The sequence below is a fragment of the Pan troglodytes genome, chromosome 16 (genome assembly GCF_028858775.2).
Source record: "Pan troglodytes isolate AG18354 chromosome 16, NHGRI_mPanTro3-v2.0_pri, whole genome shotgun sequence".
In the NCBI taxonomy this organism is placed as follows: Eukaryota; Metazoa; Chordata; class Mammalia; order Primates; family Hominidae; genus Pan; species Pan troglodytes.
In genome coordinates this window covers 58,312,240-58,329,313 of record NC_072414.2, presented here as the reverse complement: position 1 = coordinate 58,329,313, position 17,074 = coordinate 58,312,240, and the positions used below count along the sequence as shown (strand labels likewise).

At 41.9% G+C, this 17,074-nt stretch overlaps 2 protein-coding genes across 6 annotated transcripts in view; one reads left to right on the top strand and one right to left on the bottom strand.

The window, feature by feature from the left end:
- The window catches only part of TIPIN (TIMELESS interacting protein), a 57,135-nt gene extending 54,538 nt beyond the window's left edge, over positions 1 to 2,597 (top strand). Inside the window, exon 10 of the transcript XR_008539618.2 lies at positions 844 to 2,597. The gene's annotated coding sequence lies outside the window, so the exon portion shown is untranslated. The remainder of the gene's footprint in view (positions 1 to 843) is intronic.
- The window catches only part of DIS3L (DIS3 like exosome 3'-5' exoribonuclease), a 41,273-nt gene that overhangs the window by 7,317 nt on the left and 16,882 nt on the right, over positions 1 to 17,074 (bottom strand). For all 5 annotated transcript variants that reach the window (XM_001174666.8, XM_009429401.5, XM_001174669.8 and 2 more), the window contains exons 5-12: positions 14,704 to 14,880; positions 12,491 to 12,569; positions 11,393 to 11,572; positions 7,991 to 8,160; positions 5,894 to 6,055; positions 3,690 to 3,937; positions 3,038 to 3,130; positions 233 to 766 (exon numbers count right to left, since the gene is read on the bottom strand). In XM_001174666.8, the coding sequence (XP_001174666.1) occupies positions 233 to 766; positions 3,038 to 3,130; positions 3,690 to 3,937; positions 5,894 to 6,055; positions 7,991 to 8,160; positions 11,393 to 11,572; positions 12,491 to 12,569; positions 14,704 to 14,880 (1,643 nt within the window). The remainder of the gene's footprint in view (positions 1 to 232; positions 767 to 3,037; positions 3,131 to 3,689; positions 3,938 to 5,893; positions 6,056 to 7,990; positions 8,161 to 11,392; positions 11,573 to 12,490; positions 12,570 to 14,703; positions 14,881 to 17,074) is intronic.

Genomic DNA, 17,074 nt, shown 5'->3' with positions numbered 1-17,074 from the left:
AAAAAAAATGAAACAAAAAACCAAGGAACAAAATTATGCCTAAATAAACTTGTTTTAAGTCTCTATACATAACAATGAAGAGAGAAAAATGTGTCTTCAAAAATGAGGAGAGCCAAGAATCTGTTTTCTCTTTTTGGTCAAAGATCTGGCTGTCACATTTTAAGAACAACTGTAAGATAACTAAATATACAGCATGCCACTCCATTCCTCTGCCCCCTCAAAAGAGGAATACCGTGTATCTATGAAGAAGCCTTTGGCTTTAGCACATTCCCGGAGTTCTGAAAAGAACTCCTGGTGTGGAGGAGGGTGCTGGCGCAGCAAGGCCTGATGAGGGAAGCTCTCCCAGATCTTTTTGGCGACCCAGTGGTTGGCCAGGATCATGCATTCAGCCACTGTCTCGTGGACTTCCAGGGGCTGCTTGGGGATGAGGTCGTGAATGTTCTTTTTGTCATCTAGCTGTACGCGAACCTCTGCCCCTTCCAGTTCCAGGGCACCACATCCATCTCGTTTAGCTCTGACATGGCGAGCTATGTCGGTCAGCTTTCCAATTGCCCACACCAACTCCTCCAGCTTGGCTTGTCTGCTCTTCTCATCCAAGTCTTTGAATTCTGGAATATCATCAACAACGCTTAAGTTTCCATCCAGTAGTTCTTGGGCTGCTTCATAGAACAGTTTGTATGCTGATCGAATAATGGTTCTGCCATACCACACTTTCTTAATTTCATAAGAGGCTTTATCCAGTTCCCACATGATGCTTACAGCATACCTACAAAAACAGTAACATTGACAACATCACTATTCAAATTCATCTGGCTTTTTTTGTTTTTTGTTTTTTTGAGACAGGATCTTGCTTCGTCACCCAGGCTGGAGTGCAATGGCATGATCACTGCTCACTGCTGCCTCAATCTCCTGGACTTGAGCAATTCTCCTGCCCAAAGTGCTGCGATTACAGGTGTAAGCTACCATGCCCCACCTAAGTCTTCTATTTTTGAAGCAAGTAGAATTTGACCTAACTGTAACTTAAAAGAAATTACAAAGCTACAGGTTTCTGGTTTGTCAATACAACCACCTTACAACTAAATAAAAAAATATTTTAAATTAAAACAACAAAGTTAGATTGGGGTCTGTTGAGCTCTGAACAAATTTGAAATGAGTTCATATGTGACATTACAAACCTTACTTTATGTCCTCCATTTTTTTCTTGAGATGGAGTCTTGCTCTGTTGCCTAGGCTGGAGTGCAGTGGTGCGATCTTGGCTCACTGCAACCTACCTCTTCCTGGTTCAAGTAATTCTCCTGCCTCAGCCACCTGAGTAGCTGGGACTACAGGCGTGCACCACCATGCCTGGCTAATTTTTTCTATTTTAGTAGAGACGGGGTTTCACTGTGTTGCCCAGGCTGGTCTCAAACTCCTGAGCTCTGGCAATCCACCTGCCTCGGCCTCCCGAAGTGCTAGGATTATAGGCGTGAGCCACCGTGCCCGGCCATGTCCTCTATTTTGATTAGAAAAGCATGACACTGATAGAGTCAAGTCTTTTTAGCTCAGTAAATTAGAGCAAAGTCTTGCAAATCCTACAGGATGGCACTGAACTGTGATATCAATCTTGATGACAGATAAATTAGCAAAAATTTCATTTAGTAAAAAAACTCTTTGCCACCAAGTCATTTTATTTAAAAAAAAGGTATACATTTGGAACTCATAAAAAACATAGGGCTAATTTTCCTAATATGTAAAGAGCTTTTACAAATTAATCAGTAATTGATCTTGAATCCAAAAGAAAAATGGGCGAAGAATATAGTTAACAGAAAGGGATACATAAGTGACAAACATATGAAAAAATGATTAGCTTTATTTGTAATGCAAATTAAAACCAATCTAAGATACCATTTTTCATCTATCAAATTGGCAAAGATAAAAAAATACAACATATTGTGTTGGCAAGGCTGTGGGAAAATATGCACTCTCATACATTGGTGACAGGAATATAACTGGTGTAACATTTAAGAAGGGCAATTTGATTATATTGATCTAAACACAAATGCACATACTCTTGACACAGAAATCCCATAATCAAATATGGGAATTTCTCTTTCACATATACTGTATTTTAAAAAATGTGAAATGATCTGGGCATGGTGGCTTACATCTGTAATCCCAGCTTTTTGGGTGGCCAAGGTGGGAGGATCACTTGAGCACAGGAGTTCAAGACTAGCCTGGGCAACATGTGAAACTCTGTCTCAAAAAATAAAAATAAAAATGAAAATGTGAAATGACTTATGTTCAAAGTTAACTCAGTACAGCTTTGTTTGTAATACCAAAAGATTGGAAACTATCCAAATTTCCATAGATAGTGCAACTGTTATTAATACGGAATGATCTCCAAGATACCATTAAGTTCTTTTTTAAAAGGAAGGTGCTAAACAGCATATATATATATATATATATATATATATATATATATAATGCAACCATTTGTGTAAAAAAGATCACATATGCATATTCATGTATGTATTGTATCTAGAAAAACTAATACGGAACTGGTAAATGAGGGAAAGTGATAGGGAGGAACCTTTCATTAAATACCTCTTGGGACATATGAGTTCGGGCCTATATGATTCTATTGCCTATTCAAAGAGAAACATAAAGTTTAAACTCAACAACTGAACAAACAAAAAACTCCCCGAGTTCATGATCCTCATGCCAAACAACTTCCGCCAGGGAATGCATAAGCACAAAGCTACACACATTTGTTCTCAGATTTTAGCTGACTTTAAAAAGCCAGCAACAGAGGGAGACGCGGAGCCCCACTGCTAGCAGACAGAAGAGAGGAGGGAAAGGGCAGGGAAGGCTAGAGAAATAAAGCTGCCTAAAGATAAGTGGTGTGGGGTTGGGGTCGGGGGTGAGGTTGAGAGGTCAGAGGGGAGACACAGGGCTGGGGTGGGGCATAGCAGAGAAGAAACATGAGGCCAGAAGCAGGCAGCATCAGGAGCCACAGAAGGGCCAGGACAAGCTTTGAAGACAAAAGCCATAAACTCACCTATCAACGCCTCCCAGAAGGGAACACAAATCCGCACTGAGGACGGAAGGCAGCATGTCATAGCGACGATCTGCTAGATAATAAGTGGTGGCCCTGTGAATGACACACACGTGGCAATGCGACCTTCAGCAGGGAGAAGCAGAACTGCTGACTGTGTGGGCCGCAGGGAGGTAAATGGCCAAAATCTCACTACAGATTCCCCAAGGCTGTTGCTGTTTCATAAAGTGCAGCAGACTGGGTAATAAAACTATTCCCATGGTCCCACTTTTCTAAGTGACACTGCTTTGGGCTGAATATTCTTCCACTGATAAGAGAAAGAAAGAGCAAGTGACATGAATCTTTGTCGTATAAGAAAAACTGGAGTGTAATGATCCAGTATTTTTATAAAATAGTATATTACTACATGAAAATTTAACCCATTTCGATTTAGTAGGAAACAATGTGTGAAAAGGTTATGTTAAAAAGGAAAGGTAAATTGATCAAGGTACTGTTTTTCTAAAGGAAAATGGAGAGTGGACCTCAACTTTTTTTTTTCTGGAAGGGACCTTCAAAATTGCACAAACATGAGATCTTTGAACACCTGAAACTAGTACAGACACAAAATATACAGTCACATACACACAACCATAGAGCTGATTTCAAATAGCATTACCTTGTTCTAGCTTCAATATCAATGTAAGAATTTGGTGCCACAAAGTGTGTTACATCTGCGATGTGGACCCCAAGTTCCAGGTTGCCATTATTTAAGGTTCTGACTGAGAGTGTGTCATCCACATCTTCACAACCTTTGGGGTCAATGCTGAATACGAGATGGCTTTTCCTCAAGTCTTTACGTTTTTGTTCCTCTTCAGGACTCACCTTCCAGGGACTTTCTGGTGTGTTTACTGGCATCTCACACATCTGTATGAGAAACCAAATATTCAGCAATTCATGCACCACAAATTTCTGTAAAGATCCACTCACTAATATTCTCAATATGACCACATAGAAATTCATTCATTCTCAATTACCTTCTTCATCAACCTATGTTGGCTTCCTTTGATCAATAATTGTTTATTAGGTGCCTCAGATATCCCGGGTACTGTGCTGGGCTCTGGAAAGTCAGGAGTCAACAAGAAAGACAAAGTCCTACACCCCTGAGGACCCTTACAATTGGACAGAAAATGTCCCACAACTTCTACCAGCCTCTTTAGTTACAGGGGCTTGGAACAAGAGTACAACATGTAGCCCATTTTCAAATGATCCATTTGTTTAAATGTAGTCAAGCTTTAAATTTAAGCCTTGAAAAAAATAACCAACATGTTCCAAATATTAAAAGCTTACCCCTTAAAGATAATTTTATACAGGACCTATCTAGGGCATCTTCTCTCCATTATTATCTGTTTAAGCCATCAATTTGCAGTTAAGTAGGCTAAAAGGGAAGAGAAAATTCTAGTCCTATGATGTATAGCCCACACTTTATTTTATTGTAATATTTTCACTAAGAGCTGCCAAACAAGTCAACAAATAATTTCCAGAAACTAATGTTAAATATAAAAATTTAATGATGTAAAATATTCTAAAATAGTTTACTATGATAGCTCCCGTTCTGTGAAAAACTTTAATGAAAATAAGAACACCCAGACACTCATTATGGTAATGCAAATGGGTCCAATTTTTCTGGAGAACAATCTGCTTGTACATATTAGAAGCTATTTAAATCTTTTATACCCTTTGACTTGGTAATCTCACTTTAAGGATTACATTCCAAGAGAATGATCAAAAAGAAATTAAAAAGCGGTGTTTATAAAAATGTTCAAAGTAACATTTTTTTTTTTTTTTTGAGACAGAGTCTCGCTCTGTCACCCAGGCTGGAGTGCAGCGGTGCGATCTCGGCTCACTGCAACCTCCGCCTCCCTGGTTCAAGCAATTCTCCTGCCTCAGCCTCCCGAGTAGCTGGGATTATAGGCGCCCACCACTAGGCCTAGATACTTTTTTTGGTGTGTTTTTAGTAGAGATGGGGTTTCATCATGTTGGCCAGGCTGGTCTCAAACTCCTGACCTGGTGATTCACCTGCCTTGGCCTCCCAAAGTGCTGGGATTACAGGCATGAGCCACCACGCCTGGCCTACATTTTTTTATAACACTGAAAAATTAGACAGCTGAATGCCCCAAAATCGAGAAATGCTTAAGCAAACTAGGGTACGTCAATATACCGTAATTTACCATAACCATTAAAATAAGTAGGCTATGTCAATATATAAAAATAATTTTAAGTGAAAGAAGCAGAACAGAAATTAGTGTGTGCACACAATGAATATAGTCATGCAAGAATAATACACAAGATTTATGAGGGTTTTAAAAGATCATAAAGTGATGGAAATAGCTGATGTTTTATGTTTATGAGATTTTTGTTTTCTGTAAAGGTCACAAAAACTGTTTCATAATGAGCATAATTTTTGACCCATGGGTTGGAGATGTATGGATCCCAGGAATCCACCCCCTGCAGCTTTATGCAGCCTCTGGTTGAATGATTTGGACAGAGAGTGTGGAGCTCAGTTGGGTCTGTAACTAGGTGTCCTTGTAGTTGCTGGGGATGGATGTATACTGACTATGAGACACTGACATATCATTTTTAAGCCCAGTTGGAAAATATAAAAATTTGAGAGCCATGAGGCTATAGAAAACTAATACTACACTTGAAGCTGACTTCAGTTTGGTCCAAATATAGAATAAAGAGGAGTGAGATTTTTCCATTATCTGTGGCTTTACACAGTGGGTTGTTCCACAGCACAAAGACTTTTCTTTCTTAATGATGAAACAACAACAAAAGCAAAAAGAAAATGTCACTAGATCAAAGCCTTCTGGAAAATCTGACCTGAGCTTCTGAGAAAGGAATAACTGAAATACTGTTTTCCACCAGGATGGTTGCAATTTCCCCTTCCAGGTCTCCGATTCTTCCTAAAACACGCACAAAATGTCCATTTGGATACACAGATGTTGACTCCCAGGAATCAATGCGCACGACCACCCTGAAGTCCTGCACAAAAGGAAAAAATAAAACACAGCTGAGCACCAGGAGTTAAGTGGGTCAATTAGAGGCATCAAACAAACAAGAGGCAAACAATACTGGGTTCCAATGAGAGTGGCCAGTTGCAAATAGTGGTGTATGGTAGGGTTTTTTTTGTTTTGTTTTTCATTCTTCCTATTACTAAATTGCCAGATGGTATGAAATGCTTGACCCAATGCTTTGAAGGGAGGCATTACCTCTCTACATCAATGAAGAGGGCTGGAAATTTTAGTCTGCTGAAGAGAGCCGACTGTAATACATTCTAGTTAACGCTTGCAACACTAGGGGAAAACTCAATTATGCATGCTCCAAATTAAGTTTTAAAACAACAATCTTAATGTTTTGTGTGTGGGAGGTAGTTCCTAATTTCTCTGAAGTCTATTTTATTTTATTTTATTTTTTTCGAGATGGAGTCTTGCTCTATCACCCAGGCTGGAATGCAGTGGTGCTATCTTGGCTCACTGCAGCCTATGCCTCCCGGGTTCAAGTGATCCTCCTGCCTCAGCCTCTCACATAGCTAGGATTACAAGCGTGTACCACCATGCCCAGCTAATTTTTTTTTTTTTTAGTAGAAATGGGGTTTCACCATGTTGGCCAGGCTGGTCTTGAACTCCTAGCCTCAAGTGATCCACCTGCCTCGGCCTCCCAAAGTGTTGGGATTACAGGCATGAGCCACTGCGCCTGGCCTCTTTGAAGACCTAAGATGGTCTTTGGTGGAGAAGAAGGTGTCGTGTAAACTGAATCCCCACTACCCCAAAATTCCAGCAAACCATGGGAGTGGAAAATGTATTAGGTGCAACTGGCCTGGAGAGCCTGCATAAGTCTTCAAGATGTAAAAGCACAATGGCTAGGTTACTGGCTGGGGACATCCTGCTTTAGTGTCTCATTTACAAACTGTAAAATATCAGGGGGAATTAAATTGGGCAATGCCCATACTTTTTGACACAAGTAAAGGTTAATTTCTAACCTTCTTGTTTATGTCTTCTCTCCAGTGCTATATTCCTTTATGGATAATCAATTCTGTGAAGTACCACTACATCATCCCTACAGGGCAGAGTGATCGTATTTCTATATTGCTTGCTGGAGGAAAGCTTGTTAGTGCTGGCAAAGTGTATCTATAGAAAGTTTCTATGTTGGACAGCTGGATAATGTATGTTCTCTCTGGTTGTCCTACACAGCTCTTTCTAGGACAATTTCTCTCTGGCCTGAATTTATTAACCACAGACTACTTAATGGATGGTTTTCATATATTTAGAATTTTTAAAAAACAGAATCTTGGGGCTGGGCACAGTGGCTCATGCCTGTGATTCCAGCACTTTGGGCGGCCAAGGCAGGAGGACTGCTTGAGGTCAGGAGTTCAAGACCAGCGTGTGCAACAAAGCGAGACCCCATCTCTACAAAAAAAGAATTAAAAAACATAAAAACACGGCTGGGCATGGTAGCTCACACCTGTAATTCCAACACTTTGGGAGGCGGAGGTGGTGGATCATGAGGTCAGGAGTTTGAGACCAGCCTGGCCAACACAGTGAAACCCCATCTCTACTAAAAATACAAAAATTAGCCGGGCGTGGTGGCGGGAGCCTGTAATACCAGCTACTCCGGAGGCTGAGGCAGGGGAACTGCTTGAACCCGGGAGGTGGAGGTTGCAATGAGCTGAGATCATGCCACTACACTCCAGCCTGGGTGACAGAGTGAGACTCTGTCTTGGAAAAACAAAACAAAAGAACAACAACAACAAAAAACCCCAAAAAACACATCCCAGTATCTTGGAATGCCAGATGCCATCAATAATTTATTTCTTTATATGCAAAGGAATTAACAATGCTTTCTGGTACTGCTAAAAAGCTGGTAAAGACAGAAGGAGAAAGCGTAGAGATCCCATAGTAGAGGTAGAATGCCAACTACCTGGAGGGTTTCTGCTTGCTGAGTGCTAATTCGAATTTTGGGAATTCTGTAATCCCAAGGTGTAACCAGGATTTTCTGAGCATTTTTGCCCTGAGATTGGACCTCTTCTTTGGACGGAAATGTCACCACGTAATCCCGCCAGTTCTTCTGAAGTATGCCCACCACTCGACCTTTGGCAAAACAAAACAAAACAAGGCAGTAACTGGTTAGGTGCCATCTATCTGGACTCTGACCACCTCAAGCAGTAAGGAAAAGAACAGGAAATACAGTGTCCTATTTTTTTTCAAGCACATCCACCCAACTCAAGAATGTTTTTGAAAGGAAGCTTTTATTAACAACAATAACGGCCAGGCATGGTGGCTCATGCCTGTAATCCCAGCACTTTGGGAGGCCGGGGCAGGAGGATCACTTGAGGCCAGGAGTTCAAGACCAGCCTGGCTAACATGGTGAAACCCCACCTCTACTAAAAATACAAAAATTAGCTGGGCATGGTGGCATGCGCCTGTGATCACAGCTGTTTAGGAGGCTAAGGCAGGAGAATCGCCTGAACCTGGGAGGCGGAAGTTGCAGTGAGCCGAGATGCACCACTACACTCCAGCCTGGGCAACAGAGTGAGACGCCGTCTCAATAACAAACACATAAACAAAAACCAAAACACACACATAACAACAACAAGAAAAGGTATGTTTGAAGATTTGCCTTCTTGGTATTTTATTTTAAAGATGGATAATTTAAAAACACTTTTTGTTTTTGTTTCTTTTTTTTTTTTAAGAAACAGGATCTCACTATGCTGCCCAGGCTAGAGTGCACTGGCTATTCACAGATACTATCATAATACGTTACAGTCTCAAACTCCTGGGCTCAATCCATCCTCCTGGGTAGCTGGGTCTATAGGCACGTGCCGTCATGCCCAGCAAAGACGGGTAACTTTTAAAATAACATTGTCAGTATGCTCTCTCTTCCTGAGATAACATTTAGAATCCACTTGTCCCATTGTCTCTCTTTTGCCATTATCTTATCAATCTCATTTTGGTATATTGGGAAAAGTCAATGATTTTCACTCTTGTTTTAAACCATGCCCTCAACTGCGCGTTTTCAGTCTTTCTTGCCTTCTCTCACCAGCTAACCTTATTTGGTCCATTATACACAGAAAAGTGTACAGATCATAAGACTGATACACAACACTTTCAATCATCACTGACTGAAGCCGAGACCAAACTTTAATAGTTAAAAATGTTCTCTTCTTTTTTCTTTTTTTTTTTCACAAATATTTACTGAGCTCCAACCAGGTATGAGGCTTTGTTCTAGGTACAGGGAATATAGCAGCACCATAACAGGCAAAGTCCTTGATTTCATGGGGTTTATATAAAATCAGTTTGGGTGTCTGTGGGGGTGGAAAATAGACCAAAAAAAAAAAAATGTGAAGTTGTGACAGTTGCTAAGAAAGATACAAGGTAGGGTAAGGTGATCAAGAGTGACAGAGGGTCAGAAGTGGCAGCTATTTTAAATAAAGTGACATTTGAACAGTGACTTGAGGGAAGTGAGGAAAACAGATGTGAGGATATTTGGGGAAAGCTTCATCCAGGTGGTGGAAAGAACAAGTTGTCACTGCGGCTGGAGCAAAGCATGAAGAGGAAAATGGCAGAAGGTGGCCTCAGCTGGTGGGACCATGCAGGCCATGGTAAGGACTTTGGATTTTATTCTGAGTGAAACAGGAACCAGCCATTGAGGAGTTTTGAGCAGAGAAATGACAGGAGCCAACTCTTGCTTTCTTTTTCTTTTTTCTTTTTTTGAGACAATGTCTTGCTCTCTTGCCCAGGCTGGAGTGTGGTAGCATGATCTTGGCTCACTGCAACCTCCGCCTCCTAGGTTCAAGTGATTCTCGTGCCTCAGCTTCCCAGTAGCTGGGACTACAGGTGTGCACCACTACGCCCGGCTAATTTTTGTATTTTTAGTAGAGACAGGGTTTCGCCATGTTGGCCAGGCTGGTCTCGAACTCCTGACGTCAAGTGACCCATCCACCTCAGCTTCCCAAAGTGCTGGGATTACAGGCATGAGCCACAGCACCCAGCTCAACTCACTTTCTGAAGGATCATTGTGTCTCTGAGTGGAGAAAAGACTACATGGGGAGGGGCAAGGGTGGGAGCAGGAAGAGCAGTGAGGAGGCTGCTTCGACAATCCTGAGGTGCCAGTGGACTGAAGCAGGAGAGCTGTGGGGGAAGTGTGGCAGGTGGCTGAATTCAGGCCATGCATTAGAGTTGGAGTTGCCAGAATTTACTGATGAGTAAAAAAAAAAAAAGTCAAGGATAACCCCAAGGTGTCTTGGGTTGACCAAGAATGAATTTGCCCTTTACTGAGACTGGGGAACACGTGGGGAAGAGCAGGTCTAGGGGTGAAATCAGGAGTCTGTGTGGGACACATTAAGTCTGAGATGCCCATTAGACGTCCAGGGGAAGATGCCAAATAGACAACTGAGTAAACAAAACTGGAAGCCAAGGAAGGGCCAGAGATTAAAATTAAAATTAAAATTAACATTAAAGGACCGCAGGAGATCCCTGAGGGAGAGAGTGCAGAGAACAGAAGATCCAGCATGGGGCCCTTGCACATCCAAGAGGACAATGAGATGGAGAGCCAGGAGGAGAACTGAGAAGAGCAGCCAGCAGGGTGGGAGAACTGGGAGGAGCCCCAGGGAAGGCAGAGGGTCCCCCGCCAAATGCTGCTGACAGCTTCCAGACGATGGAGGCTGACCAGTGCTCAGTCAATGGGGTCACTGGTGACCTTGGCAAGAACAATTTTAGAGGAGTAGGGCTTGGGAGGTGTCAGAATGGCAGGCATGAGAGACCAGCAGGGAGGAAGAGAGAATGTGGAGTTAACTGTACTCTGACTTTAATGATAAGGGGCAGCAGCTGAAAGGGACATGGGACTCAGAGAGGATTTTTGGTTTGATTTTAAGATGGAAGCCATTACAGCATATTTGGGTGCTGATAAGAGTAAAATAAACCTGCAGAGAGGGAAAATTGATAATGGAGGGGAAGAGACTATATCTCGTGTTAGGAACTATTATTGTACAACCCGTGACTATAGTTAATAACAATGTACTGTATTCTTGAAAATTGATAAGAGAGTAGATCTTAAGTGTTTTCATCACATAGTGAGGTTAATGCATAGGTTAATTAGCTCAGTCTAGCATTCTCCAATGCATTATATCAAAACATCATATTATATTATACACAGTAAATACACAAAAATCATCATATTATACACAATAAATACAGTTTTTGTCAATTTAAGTAAAATAAATAAATAAATAAAATAAGGGCAGTATTTCTGGATTGCTAAAGAGGAGACAAATATAATTCCACAAGAAAAATGGACATCGGAGTGGCTCTGCAGCTGACTCACCTGTAGGCATGGGCTCACTTGGGGACTCGCCCGAAGCCTTGTCATCACAGTCATTCTCACACAGGGCTACGGTTCTTCCTTTCCATTCATTTTTAGGAAGCAGCTCCACAACTACCACATCTCCATGAATTGAGCGGTTTCGAGCCTTCATCCCGTGGATTAGGATGTCACTGACTAAATCTGTGTTTGGGGCAGCACAGAAAAAACCCATAAAGCCAAGGGAATGGCACACCAGTGAGGCATTCCGCGCATGATATACTCGAAGTCTAATCAGTACTCCTGCAAGTAAAGCTTTTTCTTTTCAAAGGTAGAGTCAAACTTTTGTTCTGCAGGTTAGGAATGAAGAATTGCTGGCACCATGTCATACTGTATATTGAGCTTTCATAAGTGCCACCCTCAATCATCTTTTAAAAAAATATCCCCATCCCCCTCACCACCTTTTAAAAAGGTATTAGTTCCCTGCATGCAACTATGTGAGCCTATGCTGGACTTCTGTCAAATACCTTTAGGATCCTACACAGCCAAGGGAGTGGTCAGTGGGCTGAGGAACTATAGATAGGGCAGAACCGACAGGGAGAATGCTGACGAGCAAGGGCCCGAAGAAAGCCAGTTTCTCATTCTCTCTCCACCCAGCCATGCTCCTTTGACTAGCAGGGTTTCTTTTTCACCCTGTCATTACAGAACTAAGAACTACACCTGATTATGATACAACTTATTTACACATTTTTTCATTTTTATTACTTAAAAAAAATTTAATCCAATAAAGCAATATAGCACATTGAGGCAGCACAGAGTAATATGTTAAAATCACAGCCAAACTGCCTTGGCTACAAATTCAACTCCACCACTTACCAGGTGTGTGACCTTGGGCAAGTTACTTTGCTTCTCTGTGTTGTAGTTTAAATTAATTGCAATAAAATCAGAAATTATAGACAAAAAGCTAGGGGAACCACCCCCCGCCACAATCCCACATACCCAATGTATGTAGGCATACATAACAGGGCACATATGACATGACAATTTCAACTTTGCTTTCTTCATTGTATAACGTCAGAATAAAAAAGGAGTATGGAAATTTATGTAAGGTTTATACTGAACCTGAATCTTTACTGCTGGCTCCTTGAAGTCGAACAAAAGCTTCTATTTGGGCTCTGTGTTTGTTGACATTCAGAATTCCCTAAAATCATAATTTAAAAAATCAATAAGAAAAATGTTCTTTTCCGCCTGGTTTACCTCCAAAAGGTCCAGTTTTTAAAATTATGTGAAAACATCCCCATAATATTCTTTTAAGGTTTGTGATCCCTTTAGGAAATATATATATATATATATATATATATATATATATATATATACATATACACACACATACATACACACACACACACTTTTTCTTTTTTTTGAGATGTACACACACACACACATATATACACACACACATATATATACACACACACACACATACACTTTTTTCCTCTTTTTGTCGAGATAGAGTCCTGCTCTGTCACCCAGGCAGGAGTGCGGTGTCACAATCTCAGCTCACTGCAACCTCTGCCTCCCAGGTTGAAGCAATTCTCCTGCCTCAGCCTCCCAAGTAGCTGGGATTACAGGTGTCCACCACCACGCTCAGCTAATTTTTTGTATTTTTAGTAGAGACAGGGTTTCTCCATGTTGGTCAGGCTGGTCTTGAACTTGTGACCTTGTGATCCACCTTGGCCTCCCAAAGTGCTGGGATTACAGGCATGAGAAACCATGCGCGGGTAGGAATAATATTAATCACTAAGGTTTATTTTCTTTGGAGAAAAATACCATCATTTTGAACTACTCTTAGCTATACAAAGTGCTGAAAGTACCAGGCTCTATCTTATGTAACTGATGAGTAGTCTTTTAAAAATCTTCTATCTCAAAATATCCTCCCAGGGGCTAGGCACGGTGGCTCACGCCTGTAATCCCAGCATTTTGGGAGGCTGAGGTGGGTGGATCACGAGGTCAAGAGATCGAGACCATTCTGGCCAACATGGTGAAACCCCGTCTCTACTAAAAATACAAAAATTAGCTGGGCATGGTGACGTGTGCCTGTAATCCCAGCTACTCAGGAGGCTGAGGCAGAAGAATCACTTGAACCTGGGAGGCAGAGGTTGCAGTGAGCCGAGATTGCACCACTGCACTCCATCCTGGTGATAGAGCGAGACTGCGTCTCAAAAAAATAAAAAATAAAAATAAATTAAATTAAAATTTAAAAAAGTCCTCCCAGGAATGCCATAAACTTTACTACTAAGTTGGAAACATTAGCCTCTCTAGACATACTCATTTAAAATCCCCACACTTTTAGGGAGTGGCTTTGGAGTGATGCTCTTAGATTGTGGTTGACAATCTACTGAGTTGCTCGTTAGAAATGCAAAATCCACGATAGAACAATTCTGTATCTTGATTGTGGTGGTGGATACACAAATCTATGCATGTGATAAAACTGCATAGAGCTACACACACATACACACATAAATGAGTGCATATAAAACTGTTGAAATCTGAATAAAAATTGTATCTGATTCCTTCCCAAGACCCTGACAGCATCTGGGTTCTAGGGTCCTGGGAGGATCACAAAGAGGCCTTTGAAAGGGGCAGAGAAAAAAATGGCAAAGGAGAAAAGAAGCTAAATTTCACCAATTTTACAACATCACCAAACCTCCAGACCTTGATTCAAAAAGATATGTTTTTTTCTAGTGACAGGAGGCATTTACCAGGCGACTTCCACAGTCTGCTTGTATGATGTTCGATATGTAACAGAATTAAGGACATCATCGCAGAGTAGCTTCAAGCTGGGCAATCAGTGTCTATGGAAAGAATGACTCCCAAGCCACCTGAAACACTGACAGCCCTGACTTACTCATGCCCATCTTGTTTGCAGCCTGTGAAATCAGAGGCCTGTGACAGGATGCAGTAAAAAGAGGAGAAAACATACCGGCTGGTCCTGACAGATTCTTTTTTTTTTTTTTTTTTTTTTTAATTGAGACAGGTTCTCACTGTCACCCAGGCTGGAGTGCAGTGGTGCAATCATGGCTCACTGCAGCCTCAACCATCCAGGCTGAAGTGATCCTCCTGCCTCAACCTCCCGAGTAATCTGGGAGTACAGGTGCACACTACCACACCTGGCTAATTTTTAAATTTTTTCTTGAGACAGGGTTTCACTGTGTTGCCCAGTCTGGTCTCCAGCTCCTGGGCTAAAGCAATCTATCAGCCTTAGCCAAAGTGCTGGGATTACAGGCATGAGCCACTGTGCCCAGCCCTGACACATTCTAAATTACCACCCTCACCTGGATATAGCGTCCAGATTTAATCCCAGCTTCTAACACTTCCAGGGGAAGATGTTCTGGGTACTCCTTCCCATGGCTCTCCTGACTCTCATTCTCTCTCTCCCGTCGAGACTGAAGGATAGAATCACAAAGCTCGTGGGCAGCTTTTAAATCAGGCCAGAAATTGTCCAGGTAATTCTGTATTTAATAAAGGCACAGAGAAACACGGTCAGAAGGTACTGATTCTTCATCATGGTACTATGACAGAAACTCCCGACTAGGAATTGCTGGCCTGCCGTTTTGAGGGGGTGCTCAGTGAGCAGGACTTCCTGAGCCTCACTCCACCATTCATTCTCTACTACCACATTACCCCCTGAGCCTGCCAAATGAGCCCCAGGAGGCCACTGCACCGTGGAACACTTCCACCTCCTAGGCTACTTTGTGCTTTCAAGTCTCTTTCTCTCCACACACACCACATACACACCTGCGCACGTCCAGGCAGCCTGTCTTTATGTGTATCTAATTGCTGCAGACAAAGGCCTATATGTACTTTTTTTTGAGACAGGGCCTCATTCTATAGCCCAAGCTGGATGCAGTGGCATAATCTTGGCTCATTGCAGCCTTGACCTCCCCCTGCCTTAAGCAATCCTCCCACCTCAGCCCCCCAAGTGGCTGGGACTAGAGGCGCATGCCACCACACATGGCTAATTTTTTTATTTTTTGTAGAGATGAGGTCTCACTATGTTGCCCAGGCTGGTCTCAAACTCCTGGGCTCAGTGATCCTCCTGCCCTGGCCACCCACAGTGCTGGGATTACAGGCGTGAGCCACTGTGCCCAGCAATATGTGTACATTCTTGTCTTTTTTTTTTTTTTTAAGGGACAGGGTCTTGCTCTGTTGCCCATGCTGGAGTACAAGTGGCGTGATCTTGGCTCACTGGTCTTGCTCTGTTGCCCATGCTGGAGTACAAGTGGCATGATCTTGGCTCACTGTAGCCTTGACCTCCTGGGCTCAAGTGATCCTCCTGCTTCAGTCTTCCAAAGTGCTGGATTACAGGCGTGGGCCACTGTGCCAGGCCATTCTTGTCTTTTTTATGTATTTTAACTCAACTTTAAGTCTGAGGGGTAGAGTCTAGCACATTCTCTGTTCTCAAATTCAAAAGAAAACAAGTTATACTTTCTGTCAACTCCAGCATTTCTCCCACTAATTTCAGAGTCCTGTTCAAACTGCTTCCTTTCTTTCCCTACTCCTTCCAGAAATTCTGTCTGTGCTAATGTCAGTGCCCCAATTCTATGGTCACTTATCACTTATCAATACTACACTTTGTCATTACGAACTACCTCTTCAAGAGGGATTTATCATCTTGGCTCTTCTCCATCTAACTTCAAGTACCCACAGAGAATTCTAGGCTTCCCTTTCATCTGAACTTCACAATATCTCTTTTTTCTACTATCATTCACCTCTATGAAGCCCTTGGTCACACAGTTTTCTTGAGAAACACTATAGAAAATAAAACTGTACTGTACCACTGGACTACAAAGAAAAGTAATTTTCACAAAAAGTAGAAAAATGTAATTTTAGTCAACTGTCCTCTGCAGGAACAAGACATGATGTATTGCAACAGAAAAAACAAGTGACACTGCCATTAATATCCAGCGCCCCTGGAATTCTCTGGCATGCCAGAGCACTTTCTTATAGCAGGGCCAGGAAAATTCTATTGGCAAATCTTTAGCAATATATGCACCTGGGAACCCTTATAGAATCTGCAATTCAAAACCCAACTAGACTTTCTATAAACTGACAGGGGTAATACAGGGCCTTATTCTAGTTTCTGCACCAAAAAGTGATATCAACAAGTGAAACCTAATTGACCAGCTGGGCAGACAGAAGCGACCAGCGATCTGTTGAGAGATTAACAGTCATCCTACTCTCACAAAAGGTACCTAAGAGATAGGAAGAACTGCGTTGCTGAGACAGCCCAAAGAAACAGTCACTGATAATGCCACTACTGTCTGAGATCTGTACTAAGCAGATCTGACAGCATTCACATAAATAATATCACATCTCAACCCTTTCATTCATCCCTATTAACCCCTATGAACATTCACAAGTGGGGAAGAGTGAAGAACAGTTGGAAAAAAAGACTGGCCTTTAAGACAGTTTGTTTCGTGTGCATTTTCAGAAAAATAACTTGGAAGGCAGTATAGCATGGTGGCTAAGAGCTTTGGGGTCTGATTGCCTGGATTTTAATCATAGCCCTACCATTTTCTACTGTGTGACTTTTAACAAGTTACTTAGCCTTTCTGTGTTTCCATTTCCTTACCAATAAGATTAAATTATAATACCTACCTCATAGGGTTGTTGCAAGAATTAAATGAAATAATACACACAGAA